The sequence below is a fragment of the Bombina bombina genome, chromosome 7, assembly GCF_027579735.1.
Source record: "Bombina bombina isolate aBomBom1 chromosome 7, aBomBom1.pri, whole genome shotgun sequence".
Lineage (NCBI taxonomy): Eukaryota > Metazoa > Chordata > Amphibia > Anura > Bombinatoridae > Bombina > Bombina bombina.
This window is the reverse complement of record NC_069505.1, coordinates 7,675,357-7,698,418: the sequence shown is the minus strand read 5'-3', so window position 1 is coordinate 7,698,418 and position 23,062 is coordinate 7,675,357. Positions and strand designations below refer to the sequence as shown.

General features: G+C 37.5%; 1 protein-coding gene across 1 annotated transcript in view; it reads left to right on the top strand.

Annotated features, from left to right (window-relative positions):
- LOC128635715 (phospholipase A and acyltransferase 4) overlaps positions 1-23,062 on the top strand; it is a 43,045-nt gene that overhangs the window by 6,706 nt on the left and 13,277 nt on the right. Inside the window, exons 2-3 of the mRNA XM_053688840.1 lie at positions 491-587; positions 686-999. Coding sequence (XP_053544815.1) covers positions 491-587; positions 686-999 — 411 coding nt within the window. The remainder of the gene's footprint in view (positions 1-490; positions 588-685; positions 1,000-23,062) is intronic.

Here is a 23,062-nt window from a genome sequence, read left to right as displayed (position 1 = left end):
TTTGTTCTCTTGGTATCTCTTCTTGAAAAAGAATACAAACATATCCTACACTTGTGGGATCTAGCTGATGATTGGTGCCTGCACACATTTGTCTTTTGTGATTGGTTAACTAGATGTGCTCAGCTAGCTGCCAGTAGTGCAATGCTGTTCCTTCAGCAAAGGATAACAAGAGAATGAAGCAAATTTGATAATAGAAGTAAATTGGAAAGTTGTTTGAAATTGTATCTTCTATCTAAATCATGAAAGAAAATGTTGTGGTTTGTGTTGTTAATAAACAAATTCTAAAACATCCCCTTTATCAGATTAAATATATTTATTTGTGACGAATGGTTTGTCTCAAGCAAATGATGTCTGTGTCTAACAATGATTTAGTGCTGATATATTCCATGGAAATATAAATGAAATACGTATTTAATAAATTGACTATCGGATTATTCATTAAATTAAATAATTAAACCATGAGCCTCATTTCTGTTACTTTGTGTCACAGGGACCGGAGCCTGACCCTGGGGATTTAATTCAGTTTATTCAGCCAACCTATGACCACTGGGGGATTTATGTTGGTGACGGATATGTGGTGCATTTAGGTAAGATTTCCAAGCCTAGAGAATTGTCTATTGTGAATCTCGTTAATCTCAGAACTAGACTGATGCATCACAATATGTTTTCAATCTGTTTCTCTTAGTACTTTGCAGATTCTCATTCGCATCAGGTTCATCGTATCGCTACTCCAGATCGTTGTCGTCTTCCAGTCGGACGTCATATTCTTCTACTTCATCAGAGGGAATTGTCCAAAAGGAGGAATTAAGGAAGCTTGAAATAGGAGTTAGGTGTAAAGTTAACAATCTTCATGATAAAAAATATAATCCAAGGCCAGTGGATGTAATTCTTAAAGATGCAAATGCCGAAGTTGGAAAAACAAAGCCGTATGATTCAAAAACCTATAACTGTGAGCATTTTGCAACAGAATTGAGATATGGCAAGAACATTCCCAAACAGGTGCGTTATATAAAAATACATATTTAGGGGATTTAACAACCGCTGAATGGTGCCGTATGCACCTGTTTCCGCGCAAGCCTTCAGGGTCGCCGGAAACAGGAGTTTAGAAGCTCTGCTTAACTCATCCGCCACCTCTGAGACGGCAGACAGCAATCAGCCCGATCGGATACGATCGGGTTGATTGACACCCCCTGCTACCGGCTGATTGGCCGTGAATGTGCAGGGGGCGGCATTGCACAAGCAGTTCACAAGAACTGCTTGTGCAAAGATAAATGCAGATAGCGTATGCTGTCGGCATTTATTGATGTGCGGCGGACATGATCGGTACAGCGGATCATGTCCGTCCGCACATTGTTAAATTGGCACCATAGACTGTAAATATGTATAAAGCAGTTATCCTAACTAGTAACTACTGCATCTTCCCTAAGCTTCACCAACTGGCTCATCAGTCATATATCTGTAAATAAACCTCTAACGTTTAACACCACGGCTCACTCACATGATGAGAAGGAAAATCAGCCATATATCTGTAAATTAACCTCTAACATTAACACCACGGCTCACTCACATGATGAGAAGGAAGATCAGCCATATATCTGTAAATTAACCTCTAACATTAACACCACGGCTCACTCACATGATGAGAAGGAAGATCAGTCATATATCTGTAAATTAACCTCTAACATTAACACCACGGCTCACTCACATGATGAGAAGGAAGATCAGTCATATATCTGTAAATAAACCTCTAAAGTTTAACACCACGGTTCACTCATATGATGAGAAGGAAAATCAAGCTCCTCTGTCCCGCTTAAAAAAAAAAAGTACTTGAAGGACAGAATTGTGGAGCATGTGAGTAACATAGAGAACAATCAGCTAGATTACGAGTTTTGCGTTATGAGTGAAAAAACATCGTTATGCTTCATAACAAGTCTTGTCGGTATAGCTATACCGCACACCTTTTTGGCTTTCACGCAACGTCAGTACCGCACTTTTAAAAAAGTCCTTTTTCAATGGGACTTCCATAGCGCCGGTATTACAAGTTTGCCTGGGTGGCCAAAAAGTGAGCGGTACACCCTATACTGACAAGATCCGTACCGCCATCTGATGTCAATAGTTATAAGTTTTACACTGCAAAGCTGTACCATGAAACTCATAACTAAAGTGTTAAAAAGTACACTAACACCCATAAATTACCTATTAACCCCTAATCCGAGGCCCTCCTGCATCACAAACACTATAATAAATTTATTAACCCCTAATTTGCAGCTCCGGACATCACCGCTACTATTAAAATGTATTAACCCCTATTCCGCTGCTCCCCACATCGTCGCCACTATAATAAACCTATTAATCCCTAAACCGCCACCCTCCCACATTGCAAACACTATTTAAAGATTATTAACCCCTAATCTGCCGTCTGCCCCCACCGCCGCTATAATAAACCTATTAACCACTAAACTATTAACCCCTAAATAATAAACCCTAAGATAGCTACAATGTAACTAATTGTAGCTATCTTACGGCTAGATTACGAGTTTTGCGTTATGAGTGAAAAAACCTCATAACGCTGCTTTTTCACTACCGCTGTTATTACGAGTCTTGCAGGTATATCTGTCCCGCACACTTTTTTGGCCGTAACGCAGCGTAACTACCGCAGCTTTCAAAAAGTCCTTTTTCAATGGGACTTCCATAGCGCCGGTATTACGAGTTTGCCTGTCCGGCCAAAAAGTGAGCGGTACAGCCAATACCGTCAAGATCCGTACCGTAAACTGAAAGTCAGTAGTTATGGCTTTTATGTTACAAAGCTGTAACATAAAACTCATAACTAAAGTTCTAAAAAGTACACTAACACCCATAAACTACCTATTAACGCCTAAACTGAGGCCCTCCCGCATCGAAAACACTAAAATAAAATTATTAACCCCTAATCTGCCACTCCCGACATCGCCACCACTATAATAAACATATTAACCCCTAAACCACCGTAGTCCAGCATCACAAACACTAGTTAAATATTATTAACCCCTAATATGCTGTCCCTAACATCGCTGCAACCTACATTACTGTTATTAACCCCTAATCAGCTGTCCCCCCAAATCGCTGCCACTATACTAAAGTTATTAACCCCTAAACCTAACCCTAGGTCTAACCCTAACACCCACTAACTTTAGCAAAATTAAAATAAATCTAAATAAAAATTACAATTAATACCTAAATAATTCATATTTAAAACTAAATACTTACCTATAAAATAAACCCTAAGCTAGCTACAATATAACTAATAGTTACATTGTATCTAGCTTAGGGTTTATTTTTATTTCACAGCTAAATTTGTATTTATTTTAACTAGGTAGACTAGTTAGTAAATAGTTATTAACTATTTACTAGCTACCTAGTTAAAATAAATACAAATTTACCTGTAAAATAAAACCTAACCTGAGTTACACTAACACCTAACCTTACACTACAATTAAATAAATTACATTAATTAAATACAGTTAACTAAATTATAAAAAAAAAAAAAACACTAAATTACACAAAATAAAAAAGAAATGATCAAATATTTAAACTAATTACAACTAATATAATAGCCCTATCAAAATAACCCGCCCCCGCCAAAATAAAAAAACCCTAGCCTAAACTAAACTGCCAATAGCCCTTAAAAGAGCCTTTTGCGGGGCATTGCCCCAAAGAAATCAGCTCTTTTACCTGTAAAAAAAATACAAACAAACCCCCAAAAGTAAAACCCACCACCCGCACAACCAAACCCCCCAAATAAAATCCTATCTAAAAACACCTAAGCTCCCCATTGCCCTGAAAAGGGCATTTGTATGGGCATTGCCCTTAAAAGGGCATTTAGCTCTTTTTCAGCCCAAACCCTAAACTAAAAATAAAACCCACCCAATAAACCCTTAAAAAAACCTAACACTAACCCCCGAAGATCCACTTACAGTTTTTGAAGACCGGACATCCATCCTCAACGAAGCCGGGAGAAGTCTTCATCCAAGTGGCAAGAAGTCCTCAATGAAGCTGGGAGAATTCTTCATCCAAGTGGCAAGAAGTGGTCCTCCAGATGGGCAGAAGTCTTCATCCAGACGGCATCTTCTATCTTCATCCTTCCGATGCGGAGTAGCTCCATCTTCAAGACATCCGGTGCGGAGCATCCTCTTCTTTCGACATCCGGTGCGGAGCATCCTCTTCTTTCGAATCAGCCAATAGAATGCAAGCTCAATCCTATTGGCTGATTGGATCAGCCAATATGATTGAAGCTCAATCCTATTGACTGATTTCATCAGCCAATAGGATATTTTTAACTTTATTTCCGATTGGCTGAATTCTATCAGCCAATCGGAATTCAAGGGACGCCATCTTGGATGACGTCCCTTAAAAGAACCTTCATTCTACAGTAGCCGTTGAAAGAAGAGGATGCTCCACGCCGGATATCTTGAAGATGGAGCCGCTCCGTGTCGGAAGGATGAAGATAATAAAATGCCGTCTGGATGAAGACTTCTGCACGTCTGGAGGACCACTTCTTGCCGCTTGGATGAAGACTTCTCCTGGCTTCATTGAGGACTTCTGCCCGCTTGGATGAAGACTTCTCCCAGCTTGATGAGGATGGATGTCCGGTCTTCAAAAACTGTAAATGGATCTTCGGGGGTTAGTGTTTTTTAAGGGTTTATTAGGTGGGTTTTATTTTTAGCTTAGGGTTTGGGCTGAAAAAGAGCTAAATGCCCTTTTCAGGGCAATGGGGAGCTTATGTTTTTTTAGATAGGATTTTATTTGGGGGTTTTGGTTGTGTGGGTGGTGGGTTTTACTGTTGGGGGGTTGTTTGTTTTTTACAGGTAAAAGAGCTGATTTCTTTGGGGCAATGCCCCACAAAAGGCCCTTTTAAGGGCTATTGGCAGTTTAGTTTAGGCTAGGGTTTTTTTTATTTGGGGGGGGGGCTTTTTATTTTAGAAAGGGCTATTAGATTAGGTGTAATTAGTTTAAATATTTGATAATTTCTTTTTATTTTGTGTAATTTAGTGTTTATTATTTTTTGAAATTTAGTTAATTGTATTTAATTAATGTAATTGATTTAATTGTAGTGTCATGTTAGGTGTTAGTGTAAGACAGGTTAGGTTTTATTTTACAGGTAAATTTGTATTTATTTTGACTAGGTAGTTAGTAAATTGTTAATAACTATTTACTAACTAGTCTACCTAGTTAAAATAAATACAAACTTAGCTGTGAAATAAAAATAAAACCTAAGATAGCTACAATGTAACTATTAGTTATATTGTAGCTAGCTTAGGGTATATTTTAAACGTAAGTGTTTAGTTTTAAATAGGAATCATTTAGGTATTAATTGTAATTTTTATTTAGATTTATTTTAATTATGTTAAAGTTAGGGGTGTTAGGGTTAGGGTTAAACTTAGGGTTAGGTTTATTTAGTGTTAGTGATGTGGGAGGCCAGAGGTTTTGGGGTTAATAACTTTAGTATAGTGGTGGTGACGTTGGGGGCGGCAGATTAGGGGTTAATAAGTATAATGTAGGTGGCGGGGATGTCTGGGGCGGCAGATTAAGGGTTAATAAGTGTAGGTAGGTGGCGGCGACATTGGGGGCGGCAGATTAGTGGTTAATAAGTGTAGGTAGGTGGCGGCGACATTGGGGGCGGCAGATTAGGGGTTAATAAGTGTAATGTAGGTGGCGGCGATGTCAGGGGCGGCAGAATAGGGGTGTTTAGACTCTGGGTTTATGTTAGGGTGTTAGGTGTAAACATAACTTTTTTTTCCCCATAGGAATCAATAGGGCTGCGTTAAGGAGCTTTACGCTCCTTTATTGCAGGTGTTAGGCTTTTTTTTAGCCGACTCTCCCTATTGATGTCTATGGGGAAATCGTGCACGAGCACGTAAAACCAGCTCAAAGCAGCGCTGGTATTTGGGTGTGGTATGGAGCTCAATGCTGCCATATTGCCTGCTAACGCCGGGTTTTTGCAAACCTGTAATAGCAGCGCTATAGGGAGGTGAGCGATGGAAATAACTTGCAAGTTAGCAGCGAGGCACACATAACGCAAAACTCATAATCTAGCCAATTGGTTTTATTTTTATTTCACAGGTAAGTTTGTATTTATTTTTACTCGGTAGACTAGTTAGTAAATAGTTATTAACTATTTACTAGCTACCTAGTTAAAATAAATACAAAGTTACCTGTAAAATAAAACCTAACCTGCCTTACACTAAAACCTAATATTACAATAAAATAAAATAAATTAAATTAATAAAATACAATTATCTAAATTACAAAAAAAAATAAACACTAAATTACACAAAAAAAAAACGAAATTATCAAAAATAAAAACGAATTACTCCTAATCTAAAAGCCCTAGCAAAATAAAAAAGCCCCCCCAAAATAAAAAAAAACTAGCCTACACTAAACTGCCAATAGCCCTTAAAAGGGCCTTTTGTGGGGCATTGCCCCAAACCCTTAAAAAAACCTAACACTAACACCCGACGATCCACTTACAGTTTTCGAAGACATCCATCCTCATCCAGGCGGCAGAAGTCTTCATCCAAGCCAACAGAAGTCTTCATCCAAGCGGGCAGAAGTCTTCATCCAGACGGCATCTTCTATCTTCATCCAACCGGCGCAGAGCGGGTCCATCTTCAAGACATCCGACGCGGAGCATCCTCTTCTTCCGATCATCGCTGGAAAATGAAGTTCACTTTAAAGGGACAGTAAAGTAAAAAAAATCTTTCATGATTTAAATAGGGCATGTAATTTTAAACAACTTTCCAATTTACTTTTATTACCAATTTTGCTTTGTTATCTTGGTATTCTTATTTGAAAGCTAAATCTAGGAGGTTCATGTGCTAATTTCTTAGGCCTAGATTTGGAGTTTGGCGGTAAAAAGACTGTTAACGCTCCGCTGGCTTTTTTCTGGCCGCACCATAAATTTAACTCTGGTATCGAGAGTTCAAACAAATGCTGCGTTAGGCTCCAAAAAAGGAGCGTAGAGCATTTTTACCGCAAATGCAACTCTCGATACCAGAGTTGCTTACGGACGCGGCCGGCCTCAAAAACGTGCTCGTGCACGATTCTCCCATAGGAAACAATGGGGCTGTTTGAGCTGAAAAAAACCTAACACCTGCAAAAAAGCAGCGTTCAGCTCCTAACGCAGCCCCATTGTTTCCTATGGGGAAACACTTCCTACGTCTGCACCTAACACTCTAACATTTTCCCCCGAGTCTAAACACCCCTAGCCTTACACTTATTAACCCCTAATCTGCCGCCCCCGCTATCGCTGACCCCTGCATATATTTTTTAACCCCTAATCTGCCGCTCCGTAAACCGCCGCAACCTACGTTATCCCTATGTACCCCTAATCCGCTGCCCTAACATCGCCGACCCCTATATTATATTTATTAACCCCTAATCTGCCCCCCTCAACGTCGCCGACACCTGCCTACACTTATTAACTCCTAATCTGCCGAGCGGACCTGAGCGCTACTATAATAAAGTTATTAACCCCTAATCCGCCTCACTAACCCTATCATAAATAGTATTAACCCCTAATCTGCCCTCCCTAACATCGCCGACACCTACCTTCAATTATTAACCCCTAATCTTCCGAGCGGAGCTCACCGCTATTCTAATAAATGTATTAACCCCTAACGCTAAGTCTAACCCTAACACTAACACCCCCCTAACTTAAATATAATTTACATCTAACGAAATTAATTAACTCTTATTAAATAAATGATTCCTATTTAAAGCTAAATACTTACCTGCAAAATAAATCCTAATATAGCTACAATATAAATTATAATTATATTATAGCTATTTTAGGATTAATATTTATTTTACAGGCAACTTTGTAATTATTTTAACCATGTACAATAGCTATTAAATAGTTAAGAACTATTTAATAGTTACCTAGTTAAAATAATAACAAATTTACCTGTAAAATAAATCCTAACCTAAGATATAATTAAACCTAACACTACCCTATCAATAAATTAATTAAATAAACTACCTACAATTACCTACAATTAACCTAACACTACACTATCAATAAATTAATTAAACACAATTGCTACAAATAAATACAATTAAATAAACTAGCTAAAGTACAAAAAATAAAAAAGAACTAAGTTACAAAAAATAAAAAAATATTTACAAACATAAGAAAAATATTACAACAATTTTAAACTAATTACACCTACTCTAAGCCCCCTAATAAAATAACAAAGCCCCCCAAAATAAAAAATTCCCTACCCTATTCTAAATTAAAAAAGTTACAAGCTCTTTTACCTTACCAGCCCTTTGCGGGGCATGCCCCAAGAATTTCAGCTCTTTTGCCTGTAAAAGAATAAATACAATACCCCCCCCCAACATTACAACCCACCACCCACATACCCCTAATCTAACCCAAACCCCCCTTAAATAAACCTAACACTAAGCCCCTGAAGATCTTCCTACCTTGTCTTCACCATACCAGGTTCACCGATCCGTCCTGGCTCCAACATCTTCATCCAACCCAAGCGGGGGTTGGCGATCCATCATCCGGTGCTGAAGAGGTCCAGAAGAGGCTCCAAAGTCTTCCTCCTATCCGGCAAGAAGAGGACATCCGGACCGGCAAACATCTTCTCCAAGCGGCATCTTCGATCTTCTTCCATCCGGTGCGGAGCGGGTCCATCTTGAAGCAGGCGACGCGGATCCATCCTCTTCTTCCGTTGTCTCCCGACTAATGACGGTTCCTTTAAGGGACGTCATCCAAGATGGCGTCCCTCGAATTCCGATTGGCTGATAGGATTCTATCAGCCAATCGGAATTAAGGTAGGAATTTTCTGATTGGCTGATGGAATCAGCCAATCAGAATCAAGTTCAATCCGATTGGCTGATCCAATCAGCCAATCAGATTGAGCTCGCATTCTATTGGCTGATCGGAACAGCCAATAGAATGCAAGCTCAATCTGATTGGCTGATTGGATCAGCCAATCGGATTGAACTTGATTCTGATTGGCTGATTCCATCAGCCAATCAGAAAATTCCTACCTTAATTCCGATTGGCTGATAGAATCCTATCAGCCAATCGGAATTCGAGGGACGCCATCTTGGATGACGTCCCTTAAAGGAACCGTCATTAGTCGGGAGACAACGGAAGAAGAGGATGGATCCGCGTCGCCTGCTTCAAGATGGACCCGCTCCGCACCGGATGGAAGAAGATCGAAGATGCCGCTTGGAGAAGATGTTTGCCGGTCCGGATGTCCTCTTCTTGCCGGATAGGAGGAAGACTTTGGAGCCTCTTCAGCACCGGATGATGGATCGCCAACCCCCGCTTGGGTTGGATGAAGATGTTGGAGCCAGGACGGATCGGTGAACCTGGTATGGTGAAGACAAGGTAGGAAGATCTTCAGGGGCTTAGTGTTAGGTTTCTTTAAGGGGGGTGTGGGTTAGATTAGGGGTATGTGGGTGGTGGGTTGTAATGTTGGGGGGGGGGGTATTGTATTTATTCTTTTACAGGCAAAAGAGCTGAAATTCTTGGGGCATGCCCCGCAAAGGGCCCTGTTCAGGGCTGGTAAGGTAAAAGAGCTTGTAACTTTTTTAATTTAGAATAGGGTAGGGAATTTTTTATTTTGGGGGGCTTTGTTATTTTATTAGGGGGCTTAGAGTAGGTGTAATTAGTTTAAAATTGTTGTAATATTTTTCTTATGTTTGTAAATATTTTTTTATTTTTTGTAACTTAGTTCTTTTTTATTTTTTGTACTTTAGCTAGTTTATTTAATTGTATTTATTTGTAGCAATTGTGTTTAATTAAGTTATTGATAGTGTAGTGTTAGGTTAATTGTAGGTAATTGTAGGTAGTTTATTTAATTATTTTATTGATAGGGTAGTGTTAGGTTTAATTATATCTTAGGTTAGGATTTATTTTACAGGTAAATTTGTTATTATTTTAACTAGGTAACTATTAAATAGTTCTTAACTATTTAATAGCTATTGTACCTGGTTAAAATAATTACAAAGTTGCCTGTAAAATAAATATTAATCCTAAAATAGCTATAATATAATTATAATTTATATTGTAGCTATATTAGGATTTATTTTACAGGTAAGTATTTAGCTTTAAATAGGAATCATTTATTTAATAAGAGTTAATTTATTTCGTTAGATGTAAATTAGTGTTAGGGTTAGACTTAGCTTTAGGGGTTAATACATTTATTAGAATAGCGGTGAGCTCCGGTCGTCAGATTAGGGGTTAATAATTGAAGTTAGGTGTCGGCGATGTTAGGGAGGGCAGATTAGGGGGTTAATACTATTTATTATAGGGTTAGTGAGGCGGGTTAGGGGTTAATAACTTTATTATAGTAGCGCTCAGGTCCGCTCGGCAGATTAGGGGTTAATAAGTGTAGGCAGGTGTCGGCGACGTTGAGGGGGGCAGATTAGGGGTTAATAAATATAATATAGGGGTCGGCGTTGTTAGGGGTAGCAGATTAGGGGTACATAGGGATAACGTAGGTGGCGGCGCTTTGCGGTCGGAAGATTAGGGGTTAATTATTTTAAGTAGCTGGCGGCGATGTTGTGGGGGGCAGGTTAGGGGTTAATAAATGTAATACAGGGGTCGGCGGGGTTAGGGGAAGCAGATTAGGGGTACATAAGTATAACGTAGGTGGCGTTCGGCAGATTAGGGGTTAAAAATTTTATTCGAGTGGCGGCGATGTGGGGGGAGCTCGGTTTAGGGGTACATAGGTAGTTTATGGGTGTTAGTGTACTTTAGGGTACAGTAGTTAAGAGCTTTATGAACCGGCGTTAGCCAGAAAGCTCTTAACTCCTGCTATTTTCAGGCGGCTGGAATTTTGTCGTTAGAGCTCTAATGCTCACTTCAGAAACGACTCTAAATACCGGCGTTAGAAAGATCCCATTGAAAAGATAGGATACGCAAATGGCGTAGGGGGATCTGCGGTATGGAAAAGTCGCGGCTGAAAAGTGAGCGTTAGACCCTTTAATCTCTGACTCCAAATACCAGCGGGCGGCCAAAACCAGCGTTAGGAGCCTCTAACGCTGGTTTTGACGGCTACCGCCGAACTCCAAATCTAGGCCTTAGACCTTGAAGACTGCCTCTAATCTAAAAGCATTTTGACAGTTTTTCACCACTAGAGGGCGTTAGTTCATGTTTTTCATATATATAACATTGAGCTCAGGCACGTGAAGCTCCTAGGAGTCAGCACTGATTGGCTAAAAATGCAAGTCTGTCAAAAGAACTGAAATAAGGGGGCAGTTTGCAGAGGCATAGATACAAGGCAATCACAGAGGTAAAAAGTATATTATTATAACTGTGTTGGTTATGCAAAATTGGGCAATGGGTAATAAAGGGATTATCTTTCTTTTTAAACAACAAAAATTCTCGTGTTTACTGTCCCTTTAAGTGAGGTAATCCAATATGGCGTCCCTTACATTCTGATTGGCTGATAGAATTCTTTCAGCCAATAGGAATTAAAGGGGAAAAAATCCTATTGGCTGTTGCAATCAGTCAATAGGATTGAGCTTTCATCCTATTTGCTGATCCAATCAATGGAATAGCCAATAGAATGCGAGCTCAATCCGATTGGGTGATTGGTTCAGCCAATAGGATGAAAGCTCAATCCTATTGGCTGATTGCAACAGCCAATAGCATTTTTCCCCTTTAATTCCTATCGGCTGATCAGTCAATCGGAATGTAAGGGACACCATTTTGGATGACATCACTTAAAGTGAACTTCATTTTCCAGCGACGATCGGAAGAAGAGTATGCCCCGTGCCGGATGTCTTGAAGATGGACCCGCTCCTCGCTGGATGGATGAAGAAATGAAGATTTCTTCCGGCTTCGATGAGGACTTCTGCCCGCTTGGATGAAGACTTCTGCCGCCTGGATGAGGATGGATGTCCGGTCTTCGAAAACTGTAAGTGGATCGTCGGGGTTAGTGTTAGGTTTTTTAAGGGTTTATTGGGTGGGTTTTATTTTAAGCTTAGGGTTTGGGCACCATAAAAAGCTAAATGCCCTTTTAAGGGCAATGCCCATCCAAATGCCCTTTTCAGGGCAATGGTTAGCTTAGGTTTATTTAGATAAAATGTTATTTGGGGGGTTTGGTTGTTGAGGGGTTGTTTGTATTTTTTTTACAGGTAAAAGAGCTGTTATCTTTGGGGCAATGCCCCGCAAAAGGCCCTTTTAAGGGTCATTGGCAGTTTAGTGTAGGCTAGAGTTTTTTTTATTTTGGGGGGGCTTTTAAATTTTGATAGGACTATTAGATTAGGAGTAATTCGTTTTTATTTTTGATAATTTAGTTTTTTTATTTTGTGTAATTTAGTGGGGGTTTTTTGTTGTAATTTAGTTAATTGTATTTTATTAATTTAATTTATTTTATTTTATTGTAATGTTAGGTTTTAGTGTAAGGCAGGTTAGGTTTTATTTTACAGGTAACAATCGCCTAGATTACGAGTCTTGTATTAGCCTTAAAAAGCAGCGTTGAGAGGTCCCAACGCTGCTTTTTAATGCCCGCTGGTATTACGAGTCTTGCAGGTACAGGTGTGCCGCTCACTTTTTTCCGCGAATCGAGCATACCGCAAATCCCCTTACGTCAATTGCGTATCCTATCTTTGCAATGGGATTTTTCTAACGCCGGTATTACGAGTCTTGGAAAAAGTGAGCGGAACAGCCTCTCCTGTCAAGACTCGTACCGCATTTAAAAGTCAGTAGTTAAAGGGACATTAAACCCATTTTTTTCTCTCATGATTCAGATAGAGAATACCATTTTAAACAACTTTCTAAATTACTTCTGTTATCTAATTTGCTTGATTCTCTTGATATTCCTTCCTGAAAAGCATATCTAGATAGGCTCAGTAGCTTTTGATTGGTGGTTGCACATATTTTCCTCATGTGATTGGCTCACCCATGTGCATTGCTATTTCTTTAAGAAAGGATATCTAAAGAATGAAGCAAATTAGATAAAAGAAGTAAATTGGAATGCTGTTTAAAATTGTATTCTCTGTCTGAATCATGAAAGAATATCTTTGGGTTTAATGTCCCTTTAAGAGTTTTATGGGCTAACGCTGTAACATAAAACTCTTAACTAAAGTGCTACAAAGTACACTAACACTCATAAATAAACTACCTATTAACCCCTAAACCGAGCCCCCCCCCCCACATCGCACTTAAATAAAGTTTTTAACCCCTAATCTGCCGACCGGACATCGCCGTCACTTAAATAAATATATTAACCCCTAAACCGCCACACTCCCGCCTCGCAAACACTACCTACATTTATTAACCCCTAATCTGCCACCCCCACTATAATAAAGTTATTAACCCCTAAACCTAAGTCTAACCCTAACACCCCCCGAACTTAAATATAATTTAAATAAATCTAAATAAAATAACTACAATTAAATAAATAATTCCTATTTAAAACTAAATACTTACCTATAAAATAAACCCTAAGATAGCTACAATATAACTAATAGTTACATTGTATCTAGCTTAGGGTTTATTTTTATTTTACAGGCAAGTTTGTATTTATTTTAGCTAGGTACAATAGTTATTAACTATTTAATAGCTACCTAGCTAAAATAAGTACAAATTTACCTGTAAAATAAATTCTAACCTAAGTTACAATTAACCTAACACTACACTATAATTAAATTAATTACCTAAACTAACTACAATTAATTACAATTAAATTAAATAAACTAAAGTACTAAAAAAACACTAAATTACAAAAAATAATAAAATAATTACAAGAATTTTAAACTAATTACATCTAATCTAATCCCCCTAATAAAATAAAAAGCCCCCCAAAATAAAAAAAATCCCTACCCTATACTAAATTACAAATAGCCCTTAAAAGGGCCTTTTGCGGGGCATTGCCCCAAAGTAATCAGCTCTTTTACATGTAAAAAAAAAATACCATACCCCCCCAACATTAAAACCCACCACCCATACACCCAACCCTACTCTAAAACCCACCCAACCCCCCTTACTAAAACCTAACACTAACCCCTTGAAGATCACCCTACCTTGAGACTTCTTCACCCAACCGGGCACAAGTGGTACTCCAGAGGGGCAAAAGTCTTAATCCGATCCGGGCAGAAGAGGACCTCCAGACGGGCAGAAGTCTTCATCCAGGCGGCATCTTCTATCTTCATCCATCCGGAGCAGAGCGGGTCCATCTTCAAGCCAGCCGACGCAGAGCATCCTCTTCCAACGACATCCAGCTGAAGAATGAAGGTTCCTTTAAATGACGTCATCCAAGATGGCATCCCTTGAATTCCGATTGGCTGATAGAATTCTATCAGCCAATCGGAATTAAGGTAGGAAAAATCCTATTGGCTGATGCAATCAGCCAATAGGATTAAGCTCGCATTCTATTGGCTGTTGAGAAAAAAATGCTTGTTAGTACCGCAAGTGTTATCGACAAAAACTCGTAATCTAACCGTTTGTATTTATTTTAAATAGGTAGTTATTAAATAGTTAATAACTATTTAATAACTAGTCTACCTAGTTAAAATAAATACAAAGTTGCCTGTGAAATAAAAATAAACCCTAAGATAGATACAATGTAACTATTAGTTATATTGTAGCTTGCTTAGGTTTTATTTTACAGGTAAGTATTTAGTCTTAAATAGGAATTATTTAGGTAATTGTAAGTTTTATTTAGATTTATTTTAATTATATTTAAGTTAGGGAGTGTTAGGGTTAGGGTTACGTTGGGGTTCGGTTTAGGGGTTAATATATTTATGTAGTGTTAGTGATGTGGGAGGCCAGAGGTTTAGGGGTTAATAACTTTAGTATAGTGGCGGCAGATTAGGGGCTAATAAGTGTAGGTAGGTGGGGGCAATGTTAGGGCCAGCAGATTAGGGGTTAATAAATTTATGTAGGTGGCAGCGATGTTGGGGGCGGCAAGATTAGGGGTTAATAACTAATGTAGGGGGCGGTGATGTTAGGGATGGCAGATTAGGGGTTAACAACTGTAATATAGGTGGCGGCGATGTTAGAGGCGGCAGATTAGGGGTTTATAACATCCGGTATGTTGCAGCGATGCCGGGGACGGCAGTTTAGGGGTGTTAAGACGTGGTTTTTATGTTAGGGTGTTAGGTTTAAACATTACTCTTTCTTTCCCCATAGACATCAATGGGGCTGCGTTACGAAGCTTTTGTTTCCGCGATCGCAGGTGTTAGGCTTTTTCTTTGCCGGCTCTCCCCATTAATGTCTATGGGGAAATCATGCACGAGCAGTTGTATTTGGGTGAATTATGGAGCTCAACACCACCATACCGCCCGTGTAAGCCGGGTTTTTTAAGACCTGTAAAAGCAGCGCTATAGGGAGGTGAAATACCGCTGCTTTTGTGGTGGTCGTTATTTTCCCTATAGCGCTTAAAACTCGTAATCTCGCTGTTTGTTAACTACATCTGCTACCTATTAGAGAATGTGGTAGTGATATGTCTCTATTCTAGAGTCTTAACTGTATTTTTTAGCATTGAAAAGGTTAAGCTAGACATATTTTGTGTGCAATGGAAGAGTTCTATGAAAAAAGAAAAGAAAAACTGTGCTGTTAATCTGTTTATTTATTTATCATATATTTTTAAAACATTTTGGTTCTAGGTTATTTGTATCAGCGTTTGTTAATTATTGTTACATTAATTTATTTAAGCGCTAATTAACGCTCCTGCTCAAGTGTTAATTTCACTAGAAGTGAGCTTTTTGTGCTCTTCGGGTTGCGCTCGTATTGCAAGTTGAAAGTAAACTGTTTTCGTTCAATCGCTAACCTGACGAGCGCAAAACGCAGACGTTAGAATATCGCATGTGCAATCACATAGTCCCCATAGAAGTCAATGAAAAAAAAGTGGAAAAAAAAAAACACCCGACTCATGTTAACCCGACATAGAAGAATATGTTCTATTTATTCATAATTACACATTTCTATATAAATCTGATGTTTTTTTGGTGCAATATATATTTATACCTATATATATATATATATATATATATATATATATATATATATACCGTATATATATATATATATATATATATATATATATATGATTATATAAAGGTATAGATACATACAGCTATATATATATATATATATATATATATATATATAAATATCTATAAATGCATGGAAGACATTCTGCTATGTGCAGAACATTAGAATGTGAAATATTTACAGTAAATACACAATATGAGGTCAGTTTATTATTGGCCGAATTGGGCCACTTTACCCTGTTTCCGTGCGAGCCTTTAGGCTCGCCGGAAATAGGAGTTAAGAAGCATCGGCGTATAGACTGCTTCTCCTTAACTCATACGTACAGCAATCCACCCGATCCTGTACGATTGGGCTGATTGACACTCCCTGCTACTGGTTGATTGGCCACGAATCTGCAGGGGGCGGTATTGCACAAGCAGTTCACTAGAACTGCTTGTGCAATGCTGAATACAGACAGCATATGCTGTCCGCATTCAGCGATGTCTGGCGGACATGATATGCTACAGCGTATCATGTCTGCCAGACTTTAATAAATTGACCCCTATAAGACTTTATTAAATATGAATATTGCATAAATATGCTTTTTAATGTTTTCATCTACTTAACTGCAAATGGTTCTAATGCCCTTATATATATATGTTTATATATGTATTTATGCGTTTATAGTGTATACATTTCTTAAAATACATATGTACATATATATATATTTAAATGTATAAGTATGTATCTCTATGTTAAAGCCCTTTGCAAACTTTTGCCTAGATTACGAGTTTTGCGGTAGCTGAAAAGCAGCGTTGGCCTGTCCTAACACTGTTTTTTAATGCCCGCTGGTATTACGAGTCTTGCAGGTACAGGCTCACCGCTCACTTTTTTGGCCAGACTTGGAAATACCGCAAATCCACTTACGTAAATTGCGTATCCTCTTTTTTCAATGGGACTTGCATAGCGCCGGTATTACGATTCTGCCAAAAAGTGAGCGGTAGACCTTCTCCTGTCAAGACTGGTACCGCATTTTAAAGTCAGTAGTTAAGTTTTATGTACAACGCGGTACCATAAAACTCTTAACTAAAGTGCTAAAATCCATACACCCATAAACTACCTATTAACCCCTAAACCGAGGCCCTCCCGCATTGCAAACACTAAAATAAAATTTTTAACTTCTAATCTGCTGAACTGGACATCGCCGCCACTATAATGAATATATTAACCCCTAAACTGTCACACTCCCGCCTCGCAAACACTAGTTAAATTTTATTAACCCCTAATCTGCCGTCCCTAACATCGCCGCCACTATATTAAAGTTATTAACCCCTAAATCTAAGTCTAACCCTAAGACTAACACCCCCTAACTTAAATATAATTAAAAGAAATCTAAATAAATATTCCTATTGTTAAATAAATAATTCTTATTTAAAACTAAATACTTACCTATAAAATAAACCCTAAGCTAGCTACAATATAACTAAAAGTTACATTGTATCTAGCTTAGGGTTTATTTTTATTTTAGAGGCAACTTTGTATTTATTTTAACTATGTAGAATAGTTACTAAATAGTTATTAACTATTTACTACCTACCTAGCTAAAATAAATACAAACTTACCTGTAAAATAAATCCTAACCTATGTTACACTAACACCTAACACTACACTATAATTAAATTAATTCCCTAAATTAAATACAATTAAATACAATTAAATAAAATTAGCTAAAGTACAAAAACAAACAAACACTAAATTACAGAAAATAATAAACAAATTACAAGATTTTTAAACTAATTACATCTAATCTAATCCCCCTAACAAAATAAAAAAGCCCCCCCCCAAAAAAAAAATAAAAAAAAGCCCTACCCTACACTAAATTACAAATAGCCCTTAAAAGGGCCTTTTGCGGGGCATTGCCCCAAAGTAATCAGCTCTTTTACCTGTAAAAATAATTACAAATCCCCCCCCCTCTGGTGGTAATTAGTACCAGAATATTAAACCAAAGGGGTTGTCCACTTTTTAAAATGATTTTATTGGAAGACAAATAATATAGGTATGAAGATTAACAATTATCTATAAGCTACAACATATAAAACAAGTCTCAAGAAATACCAAGAGCTACAACATATAGTCCAAATTATACAGCAACTTTATCTTAAACAAACCCAGATTAAACTATATTAACTAAACATAGTGAACAAGAGAATTTATTCCAAAGTAAATGCATAAGAATGCTAATATACTCAGCCAGTTCAGTCCTCCAATGCTCTCTCTCTCTCTCTCTCTCTCTCTCTCTCTCTCTCATCAGTTGCTTCCAGGAGGTGAGGAAGATAAAAAAAGTGCATAGTAACTGTTGGCTCCCATTGTATACTGAATTCACTCAGAGGGGTAGTTATCAACGTGTCTACCTCAAATACGCTGGAATTCCGCAGCGTATTTGAGGCGAGGCTGATTCGCCGTAGTTATCAAGCCCTAGAGACCGGCAAAAGTAGAATTTTGTGACGTAAGCTTTGATCCGCCGGACTCAGTCCGACACAGATCGATTCTTACGTCACTCCAGATGTTCCGCACACAAGTGTGGCACAATCTGACTACTTTTGCTAGTTAACAAAAAACGAGCAGGTACGCTCGGCACTTTTCCGGCCCAGCGTACCTGGTTTTCAAACCGCCGCCCTGGAGGCGGCGGATCCCATAGGAATCAATGGGAGTCTGACCATAGCGAAAATACAAGTTCGCTGCTGCCAGACATCCCATTGATTCCTATGGGAGATGTCTGCACCTAACATGTACCCCGAGTCTAAATACCCCTAATCTGCCCCCCTACACCGCCGCAACTAAATAAATGTATTACCCCCTAAACCGCCGCTCCCGGAGCCCGCCGCAACTATATTAAACATGTTAACCCCCTATACCGGCGCCCCCAGAGCCCTCCGCAACTAAATAAAGTTAGTAACCCCTAAACCGCCGCTCCTAGACCCCACCGCAACTCTTATAAATGTATTAACCCCTAAACCGCCGCTCCTAGACCCTGCTGCAACTCTTATAAATGTATTAACCCCTAAACCGCCGCTCCTGGACACCGCCGCCACCTACATTATACCTACTAACCCCTATCCGGCCCCCCCTATACCGCCGCCACCTAGAATAAATTTATTAACCCCTATCCTGCCAATCCCGGACCCCGCCGCAACTAAATAAATAGTTTAACTCCTAAACCGCAGCTCCCGGACCCCGCCGCAACCTATCTTAAACTTATTAACCCCTAATCTGCCTCCCTACACCGTCGCCACCTATAATACATTTATTAACCCCTATCCTGCCCCCCCTACACCGCCGCCACTGTAATAAAATTATTAACCCCTATCCTGCCCCCCCTACACCGCCGCAACTCTAATAAAATTATTAACCCCTAAACCTAAGTCTAACACTAACCCTAACACCCCCCTAACTTAAGTATTAATTAAATACATCTAAATAATATTTATCTTATTAACTAAATTAGTCCTATTTAAAACTAAATACTTACCTTTAAAATAAACCCTAATATAGCTACAATATAAATAATAATTATATTCTAGCTATCTTAGGATTTATTTGTATTTTACAGGTAACTTTGTATTTATTTTAACTAGGTACAATATGTCAGTATATTTATGAAAATCTTAGCAATATTCTCTAAACAATGTGTGAATATATGGCAGGGAATATATTTAACAATCTTTCTTTAAACTAAACCTGCAATCAAACATACATTTGCTAAGACAATAAAATTAATCTAAATATCTGAATTCTTTATTATTAGTAAATAACTATGAACATGTTGATACATAAATAATTGTAATAATTAGAATATGAGTCAATATTATATGCGTTAAAACAAAAACTATTTAAAATATGCTATGCAAGCTCATGCAAATTTATCTCTAAAAATCAGCCTTACTCACAATTGAATTTCATTCAGTTAACACAATGAGGCTAAATATAAACCACTAAACATTCAGACTGGCACGATTCTAAACAGTGCTTAAATCAAACAATAGGTCAATATTTGTATATTCAGTTATTTAGATACAATTCTTACTTGGATACAAAAGTACATATATTCTTAATATGAACAGTTATTTAAATATCTATTTATTTAGATTGGAACAATTCTTAATTGCTTATAATTAAGACCAATTCTAAGATAACTATACATATATCCTATATTTTACACAGATGAATTATTTAGCATGCAAGATACAAACTTAGCCTTATATCAGATTATGAGCACAGTTAAAATACTGAGTGCTCTTAAATTTAATTGCTATAGTAATCTATTAATACATTACCAAAATGATATTCAGCTTCAAGACTTGTCCCACCTCATATAAAATAAGTGTAATTGCAATGGATCAGGAGAAGTATGGCCCACTTTGTTTTATAGTTTGACTGTCTCCCCCGCAACAGTTCAGTCAGTTCCAAACTCAGCAGCCAGTGTCCTCCACCTTTTCCTGCATACAACTTTATAGTGTAATCATTGGTGTGAAATATGGGTGGCCCTTCGAAACCTGGTCCCTGCTATTGGTTCACCTTGTGAGTGTACGTTGCTAAGGAGATGCATTCTTTAACAGCCAATCATCTCCTGGCTGTAATACCTGTGTCGCAACACCGTACCTTGTCCATCGGGTGGCAGTATTACCAACAGACAGCACAAAACAAATGCAGCATGACAAATAAATACAGCTATACATTTAAACATCTTTCTTTAAAATATGTAATAACTACCATAATTTTCTTCATATTAATAAGTTCGCAATACCAATCACAGACGGGTAAGATCACATTACCGCTCTGGTCATTTTGATATGAAACATGTGTCTAATATTATTTATATTGTATTATATTAAGGCAATTTAATATTGCTAATTATTTTGAAATTTATGGCATTTATATATCTAATATGTTTTCACATGATATAGTATGCTCTATGTCTCCGACAATTTCTGCATATATGAATTGATGCCTGCAATAGAAATGGAAACAATTGTTAGAAATGATTTAAGCATTCATATGTCTATGGTTCATCTGAAATAAAATTAAGTATTATTAATCATTTACTTTTAGGTCCACAAATATTCTTAAAAACACAGAGGCTAAGTAAGACCTTTTATGTTTTCAAAACATATATATATATATATATATATATATATATATATATATATATATACACACATATACCTGCACATTCATTTCTATGCAGATCTGAAATGATATAAAATCCAGCAGATTATGCATTGTTCCCTTTGCAAAATGTATTTAATTATATTTGTGTCACCTTCCCCCTAGCCGTATATCTGTAACATATGTCTTACTTTTGAATCTATAAAGGTTTAGGTGACAAATTCCAGAGGGCTCCCAAGCACATTTTTCTCTCATCACCAAATGTCTTGGAGTTATAAAACTCTGCATATATAGTCAAATGAATAGGGTCACTGAGTTAGTTCCTTTAGAAAAAAAATGTTTGTGTATTTTACACCACAGGAGGTTGTGCTTCAAAAGCTATGCTAATTTTCAATCCTGATAAACATGTATTCACCCAGCTAACCCATCTGGTAGGGGGTTGGGACCACAGTGGATTAGAAGCTGTGTTCAACAAACTCATGTTCAATTAATCCTGAGGTCTCATCTAACATATACAGTGTATAAAATATACATATATATATACATATATATGTATACATATGTAATATTCATCATAATATTCATATACTCTGACAATTAGCTATTAAATAGTTATTAACTATTTAAAAGCTACCTAGCTAAAATTAAGAGACATTTACCTGTAAAATAAAAACTAACCTAAGTTACAATTACACCTAACACTACACTATACTTAAATAAATTATTCCTATTTAAAACTAAATACTTACCTATAAAATAAACCCTAAGATAGCTACAATATAATTAATAATTATATTGTAGCTATCTTAGGATTTATATTTATTTTACAGGTAACTTTGTATTTATTTTAGCTAGTTAGAATAGTTATTAAATAGTTATTAACTATTTAATAACTACCTAGCTAAAAGAAATACAAAGTTACCTGTAAAATAAATATAAATCCTACAATAGCTACAATGTAATTATTAATTACATTGTAGCTATCTTATGGTTTATTTTACAGGTAAGTATTTAGTTTTAAATAGGAATAATTTATTAAAGTATAGTGTAGTGTTAGGTGTAATTGTAACTTAGGTTAGTTTTTATTTTACAGGTAAATTTCTCTTTATTTTAGCTAGGTAGCTATTAAATAGTTAATAACTATTTAATAGCTATTGTACCTAGTTAAAATAAATTGAAAGTTGCCTGTAAAATAAAAATAAATCCTAAGATAGCTACAATATAATTATTATTTATATTGTAGCTATATTAGGGTTTATTTTAAAGGTAAGTATTTAGTTTTAAATATGATTCATTTAGTTAATAAGAGTTAAATTTATTTAGATGTATTTAATTAATATTTAAGTTAGGGGGGTGTTAGGGTTAGTGTTAGACTTAGGTTTAGGGGTTAATAATTTTATTAGAGTTGCGGCGGGGGAGGGGGGGCAGGATAGGGGTTAATAAATTTATTATAGGTGGCGACGGTGTAGGGGGGCAGATTAGGGGTTAATAAGTTTAATATAGGTTGCAGCGGGGTCCGGGAGCGGCGGTTTAGGGGTTAAACTATTTATTTAGTTGCGGCGGGGTCCGGGATCCGCAGGATAGGGGTTAATAAATTTATTCTCGGTGGCGGCGGTATAGGGGGGGGGCAGGATAGGGGTTATTAGGTATAATGTAGGTGGCAGCGGTGTCCGAGAGCGGCGCACCAAGTACGGGGCGAAGAGCAGCGAGATCGGATGAGTGATAACTATCACAGTCCGCTGCTCATCGCCCCGTACTTGGTGCGTGGCTTTTTTACAGCTTTTTTATTATTATGTTGTTTGTATTTAGGTACCAGCTGTAAATGAGTGTGTGTTTGTTATGCTGCTGATCACTAGCTGATAATCTTATTATTATTATGTTTGTATTTAGGTACCAGCTGTAAATGAGTGTGTG